The sequence below is a fragment of the Papaver somniferum genome, chromosome 1 (genome assembly GCF_003573695.1).
Source record: "Papaver somniferum cultivar HN1 chromosome 1, ASM357369v1, whole genome shotgun sequence".
Taxonomy (NCBI): domain Eukaryota; kingdom Viridiplantae; phylum Streptophyta; class Magnoliopsida; order Ranunculales; family Papaveraceae; genus Papaver; species Papaver somniferum.
In genome coordinates this window covers 205,909,610-205,916,512 of record NC_039358.1, presented here as the reverse complement: position 1 = coordinate 205,916,512, position 6,903 = coordinate 205,909,610, and the positions used below count along the sequence as shown (strand labels likewise).

Below are 6,903 nucleotides of genomic sequence, written 5' to 3'. Positions count from 1 at the left end.
TGTTCACCCATTCCAACACCTCAAAAACAATCTGTTTTCTTCTTCTCTAAAAAGCACCATCAGAACCTTATACAGTGTGTTTCTTGGTCGGGTCAAGGAAGTACAATCCTTGAATTCGATTACGGTGTTAGGGCTTCATTGAATCCTAAAGGCATAATTCGAGAGACCGTTTGTACTCGCCAAATTTATTGGGAAAGGTCGAATTATTTTCTAAAAGAATCGAAAGAGCCTTGAAGTCAGGGGTACACCATTTTCTGTTTCTGTTTTCATCCTCTTGTTTAACCCAAAATTTCCAACAAAAAATACGTAAAAGTGATGCATTACCTAACATAAAATAGTTACTCGCTGGAGATTTTCTTTTTTGTATTTGTCTTTTCAGTTTGGGGGATTTTTTCCACATTTTTTAAATTCTTCTCCCAACAGGTAATAGTGTATTTTTTGCTTTGGACACTGCAAATCGTAAAAACTAGTTTTTCCCAAAGTCTGGCGTGGCTTCAGTGTAAAACCTTAAGAATCCTCTTTCCTTTTTTCTTAATCATAAACAAAATAAAATAAGAAAACAATAGAAGTTTTTCAAATCCAAGCCTCCCATTTTCAGTCTTGGATGGCAATAATCATTAGCAAGTTTACGTATGGTTAATTGTACTGATACTTGCAAAAATATTATGATATATGACATTACTAGAGTACTCTCATGTCCCATTTAACATGCAAAATTTGGATCTAAACAAAAAATACGTAAAGGTGATACATTACCTAATTACTCGTAGAAGGTTGTTTTTTTTGTCATTTGTCTTTTAAGTTTGGGTTTTTTCCCCATTTTTTGTCATTTGTCTTTTAAGTTTGGGTTTTTTTCCCAATTTCTTTTCCCAACAGGTAATAGTGCCTTTCCCAAAGTCTAATGTAGCTTCAGTTTAGAACCTTACAAAGCATCTTTTCCTTTTTCTTAATCATATACAAAATAATATAAGAAAACAATAGAAGTTTTTCAAATCCAAACCTCTAATTTTCAGTCTTGGATGGCAATAATTATTAGCAAGTTTACATATGGTTAATTGTACTGATACTCTTGAAGAAACATTATAATATATGACATTGTTAGAGTACTCTCATGTCTCAATTAACATGCAAAATTTGGATCTAAACAAAAATTACGTAAAGTTGATATATTACCTAGCAGAAAATAATTACTCGTTAAATGTTTTTTTTTTGTCATTTGTCTTTTAAGTTTGGGTTTCTTTTCCCCATTTTTTAAATTCTTCTCCCAACAGGTAATAATATACTTCTTGATTTGAACACTCAAATTGTAAAAACTAGTCTTTCCCAAAATCTGACGTGACTTCAGTGTAAAATCTTAAGAATCCTCTATCCTTTTTTCTTCATCATAAACAAAATAAAATGGGAAAACGAGAGAAGTTTTTCTAAATTCAGACCTCTCATTTCAGTCTTGGATGGCAATAACAATCAACAAGTTTACATAAGGTTAATTGTACTGATACTTGTAAAAACATTATGATAATTTGACATTGCTAGAATACTCTCATGACCCATTTAACATGCAAAATTTGGAATTCAAACGAAAACACGTAAAGATGACGCATTACCTAGCAGAAGATAATATAATTACCTTCATAAACAAATAAAATAAGAAAACGAGAGAAGAAAGTTTTTCAAACCTCTCATTTTCAGTCTTGGATGGCAATAACAATAGCAAGACATGCATTTTCTATATTTATCTATATAGAGAGAAAGTGACTAGAGAGTGTTCAAGACGTCCAATGCCCGGCATTCCCAAACTCACAGCGCACATTACGGCACTAGAACGAAAGAGTGAAGAGATAGAGAATTGAACAGTAGAGAAGTAGACACTAGCAGTACAACAGTTGTTATTGTTGGTAGTAATATATAGATAACAAAATGTCAAACAAACCAACATCTTGATTGCTAGCCTAAACCTCCTCTTCTTCTCATTCATCCTTTTTATTACTACTTACTTCATTCCTTTCCTCCTCCACCACCAAAACTCACTTCCTCTTCTTCCTCCTCCACTCCTCTCTCTCTCTCTTTCTTTCTCTGTTTCTTCCTTCTTTTTCTTAAATATCCTTTTTTGTACCTTCAACCTAGTTGTTGCCCACACACCATTGTTTTTTGATTGAGTTGAGAATCCATCCTTTTTTATATATCTTTTTCTTCTTCTTTTAGTTTTTCATCCCCACCATTTTCTCAATTCCAGTTGTGTGGTTTTTTCTGTCATGATTCTTCTTCTTCTTCATCATCTGGGTCTTTAGAATTTCTTCTCAATTTTGTTGTCTTTACACTCCAAACAACACACTCAATCTTCATAATTGAATTTGGTATGGAGAAGGAGAAGTATTTCAGAGGCAATTCACCACCACAATTGATGGATATTCAAATTGGTCATCATCATCATGAACAATATGGGAATTTCTTGAACTTGAATTGGGATAATTCAATGGATCAAAATGCTCCATTTGAATCTGCTCTGAGTTCAATTGTGTCTTCCCCTGTCGGTTCAAATTCTTCATCATTACCACCACCACAACAAAATTCTGAAAATGTTGTTATCAGAGAATTGATTGGTAGATTAGGAAGTATTTGTAATTCTGGTGAAATTTCACCTCATTCTGGTTACATTAATGTCAATAATGGTGGGAATAATAGTACTAATACTTCTTGTTATAGTACGCCATTAAATTCACCACCAAAACTCAACCTTTCTATGATGGATCATCAATTGAGAGGAAATTTGGCAAATTCAGCTCAAACGCATCATCAGCCATTAGCTCCATTTCCATCTGATCCTGGTTTCGCAGAAAGGGCAGCAAGATTATCTTGTTTCGGAACGAGAACTTTCGGCAATTTATCATCATCATCACCATCGCAATTCGGTTTGAATGAACCTGAATTGTCAGCTTCTACTTACAGATCTAATAACCAGAACCCATCAAATGGAAAACTTTCTAGAGTTTCTAGCAGTCAATCTCTGAAAGCTACTGGATCACATCAAGAGAATAATAATAATAATATTAGTAATAAAGATTTTAGTCAATTACAAGATATGATTTTAGATAATGAAATGAGATCTGCTGCTGATAGAAGATTATCATCAAGGTCTACTACACCTGAAAAGAATGCTGAATTCAACCAAGAAGATTCTTCAATTTCAGAACAGATCCCAGAAATTGGCTTGAAAGTCGGTAATGATCATGCTGCCAGTAATGGCAGAAAAAGAAAAGCGGCTTCGAAAGGAAAAACTAAAGAAACTCGTGCAATTCCTTCCACCAAAGAAATCAAGGTTGGTTTCACTGAATTTTCATTTCTCTTTGAATTTTTTTGTATCGAGAAATTAACTATTGATACAGAATACCAAGGAAGATGATAATTCGGAAGCGAAAAAGAGCAAATCAGGTGACAATGATGAGAAAACAAAAGCTGATAGCGGAGAAGGATCTCAGAAGAGTAAGGATAATAATCAGAAACCTCCTGAACCACCAAAGGATTATATTCATGTTAGAGCAAGGAGAGGACAAGCTACTGACAGTCATAGTCTTGCTGAAAGAGTAAGCACAATTCTAACTAGCAATCTCTTTTGCAAAATTGACTACTTTGGATGGTGAATTGATGGGGTTGTTTTTCGCGTTTATAGGTTCGACGTGAAAAGATAAGCGAAAGAATGAAATTTCTTCAGGATCTTGTTCCTGGTTGCAACAAGGTGATTACAATTCTGTTAAATTTAGTTATGTAAATGAAGGGTGTCACAAGCGGAATTCTAACTAGCCATTTCACAATATAGGTAACTGGAAAAGCAGTTATGCTCGACGAAATTATAAACTATGTGCAGTCATTGCAAAGACAAGTTGAGGTAAAATTTCAGACTATCAAATTAAGAATGTTGTTTAGTTGTGTTGGAATTTCTTTAGTATTCTGAATTTTGGACGGTTCTATTCAATTTTGCAGTTCCTATCCATGAAGTTATCTACTGTGAATCCAAGACTAGACTTTAACATGGAGGCACTACTCTCTAAGGATGTAAGTTTGCATTTTTTCGAATTTTGAGTGTCTATAAATCATCTGTAAAATTCATAAATTTTGAGTTGGGATTGATTGTTCCTTCCGAATTTCAGATTCTTCACCCCCGCGGCGGGTCATTTCCACATCCAAATTACCCAATAGATGCATCTGTTGCAGCTGCATTTCCTTATGGTCACCAGCCTAGTCAACATCATGTACAAAATTTACAACAACAAAATGGAATCACCATTGGAACAGAGAATCACTGTCCATTAGATGCTGCATTACGGCGGAATCTAGGAATGCAATTACCTTCTCTTGATGGGTTCTGCGAATCCGCAGCTCAGGTATATTTTGTTCTCAATGCAAGATTTTTTTAGTGTACTTACCAAACCAAAAATCCTCAAACATTTGTCTAATATTGTTAAAATTTCAATTCCAGCTTGGAGCATTTTGGGAGGATGATCTCCAAAGTGTTGTTCAAATGGGTTTCGGCGGCCAGAATCAAGGCCAAGAAACAAGATATCATCCGCAGAATTCCCACGGTAAAAAATCATAATAATTCCTGCAGAATTTTGGTTCTTTCTTGGGTCTAGAATTCTGGATTTTGATTATTAATATTTTTAAATCCAATACAGGACTTCCTTCAACTCACATGAAAGTTGAACTTTGATGAATTATTGCTTGTTTCTACGGAATTCAAACACGGTTTCGGCTGTAAATACAGATAGAAAACTCAAGCTCATCATGAACTATCTATCAATACGGATGGGATGGGATGGGGGATAATCAGAAAAACGTTCCTTCGAGGAGGTGTGAAATATCGAAAAATTTCTTCTTCATTTTTCTTTGGAGGCAGCAGCATTCTTACTTCCATTGTACAATCTCTAGAACTAATTGGCATCCTGTGGTCTAATGTAACAACACCACCACCACCACCACCCCAATGTAAGATGGATGGTGTGTGTGTAAAACATTGTAAGAACAACAAGAGAGGGGGAAAAACAAACAAAGAGGGTGTGTGTAAGAGAGGGGAATTTAGCAGCAGTTTCTTACTACCAATTTCTTCTATTCTGTTTTTTTTTGTGTTGTTGTTGGGTATATTACCACATTATGATGATAAATATTTATAATTAGTAAAAAATAATTCATTAAGATGTACTCCTACTAATTAATCACATTGATTAAGAAATTCAGCCTACATTGCATTATTCATAACGATGTTTACATTATTGACATTGTTACTTCTTTAATCATGTCTTGTTATTCAATGTCTTGTCTTTCAAACAGGATCCTTAATCCCGTTAATTATGGATTCTTTTTTAGTACCAAACAGCTGTTAGAAAGGACTCTAAATTGTACACTTAAAGTCTAAATAGTTGATTAAGATGTTAAGAGGTGGTGCGGTGCAGTCAACCATGAAAAACTGTCTTTCTCACTCACAAACCTCATTTTGGTTGTTGGATGACAAAAATGGCGTATTTAATTCACGTTAAAGTCTTATATCTGTTCTCGTTGGATGGTAATATCTGTGATACAAGTGAAGTTCTGACTAGTCCATCCAATGAAATCAGAAAACTTTTTGAAAAAATTGTAGTATCTTTTTTGAGATAAGAAAACACAGTGCACTGTTGAGGTGCAGACTAGTTAAAAAGGTAATAACAATTTAATTTAATCAAGTTTACCTTTAAAGTAGAAAAAAGATGCTTGCTCTATAATTGCAATAATGGGAAAAATTTGTTTAATTGTAATTAATTAACATAAAGATGCTGTTTAAATATTAATAATGATTCACTGTATGTAGACTAATTTAATTTAAACTAAAAGGAACATACCACCAAGCTGTTGGAATAAATATAAATCACTGTACATAAAAGAACAAAAGGATGGATGATGGGTCAGAAAACACATCAAAAATTAGGTTTAAGTACTAGAATTAGTTTAGAGTTTTTGACAGATAATAATACTATTATTTCTCTATACACCTAAAAAGTAAACTTGAAGAATGAATTCAGTTCTAATGGGAGAAGTAAAGACTTTTGATTCATTATAAGTTACTCAACTTGTTCTATTCTAATCTTACAAGCTCAACTTCTTCCAACTTGTCATTTGGAGCTGTTAGTAGTACTTTCTAGCATAATTGTCTTGCTCGAACTTCCCGCATTCACATTTATCAAATTTCCCATTACTATGACAAGTTTCATATTTCTAGATTGCTTTGAAATCAGTTAGCAAGCGAGAACAACTGCCCCGACTTACTCGTAATTGGGCCGAGAGGTACAGGTTAGTCCAAGAGTATAACAAGAGTGCTTGAATGACCGGTTAAAAATCGGAACCGGTTATTTATTTGAAAATAAGAGCACCCTACAATTTAAGGTGGGGAATAATTAGGGGGTGAGTGATGGAATTTGGTTGTTGGTTACAATGATAATTATAGGGTCCATTTGCTAAACCAGGCTGTCATTGTTCTTATCAGGTAATGTAACAACACTTTCCTTCCTTTATGTCTATTTCAACTCAACAGCCATTTTGCCTTTTATTTTTAACTTGGTTTGGTATATCATCTTTGCTAAGGTAGAAATTTAAAGTTGTGAAAAAAAAAAATCTATCATTTTTTTTCATTTTTCTTTCACCACCAACCAAAAATATTCACAAATTTACATTTTCTTAGCCATCTAAACTGCTAAGTTTGGTGTAGTGGGCAAGTGTAATTATTTTTAACATTTTAAACCACCAATTTTTTTATTACTAATAATGATATGATTGTGAGGTTTCATTTGTCTGTCATTCTCAGCCCATATGTCTCTCACAGTACATTTCACCATCTAAGATATTTTTTTTTATGTTTTTCGAATCTGTGAATGATATCAA

At 33.7% G+C, this 6,903-nt stretch overlaps 2 protein-coding genes across 3 annotated transcripts in view; both read left to right on the top strand.

Annotated features, from left to right (window-relative positions):
• Positions 1 to 1,806: 1,806 nt before the first annotated feature.
• LOC113313828 (transcription factor bHLH62-like) lies at positions 1,807 to 5,233 on the top strand. Of its 2 annotated transcripts, XM_026562626.1 has the most exons (9): positions 1,807 to 3,316; positions 3,384 to 3,453; positions 3,505 to 3,581; positions 3,668 to 3,733; positions 3,815 to 3,883; positions 3,979 to 4,050; positions 4,146 to 4,379; positions 4,475 to 4,577; positions 4,671 to 5,233. In XM_026562626.1, exons 1-9 carry the CDS (start codon positions 2,357 to 2,359, stop codon positions 4,703 to 4,705), a joined length of 1,686 nt encoding a protein of 561 aa, XP_026418411.1. In that variant the 5' UTR covers positions 1,807 to 2,356; the 3' UTR covers positions 4,706 to 5,233. The 2 variants fall into 2 exon arrangements, with proteins under 2 accessions (XP_026418411.1, XP_026418405.1); XM_026562620.1 differs by having other exon boundaries at positions 1,811 to 3,316; positions 3,384 to 3,581.
• LOC113358928 (serine/threonine-protein kinase rio1-like) overlaps positions 4,806 to 6,903 on the top strand; it is a 3,740-nt gene continuing 1,642 nt past the window's right edge. The window contains exons 1-3 of the mRNA XM_026602641.1: positions 4,806 to 4,980; positions 6,261 to 6,315; positions 6,470 to 6,508. Of these exons, the coding sequence (XP_026458426.1) occupies positions 4,806 to 4,980; positions 6,261 to 6,315; positions 6,470 to 6,508 (269 nt within the window). The remainder of the gene's footprint in view (positions 4,981 to 6,260; positions 6,316 to 6,469; positions 6,509 to 6,903) is intronic.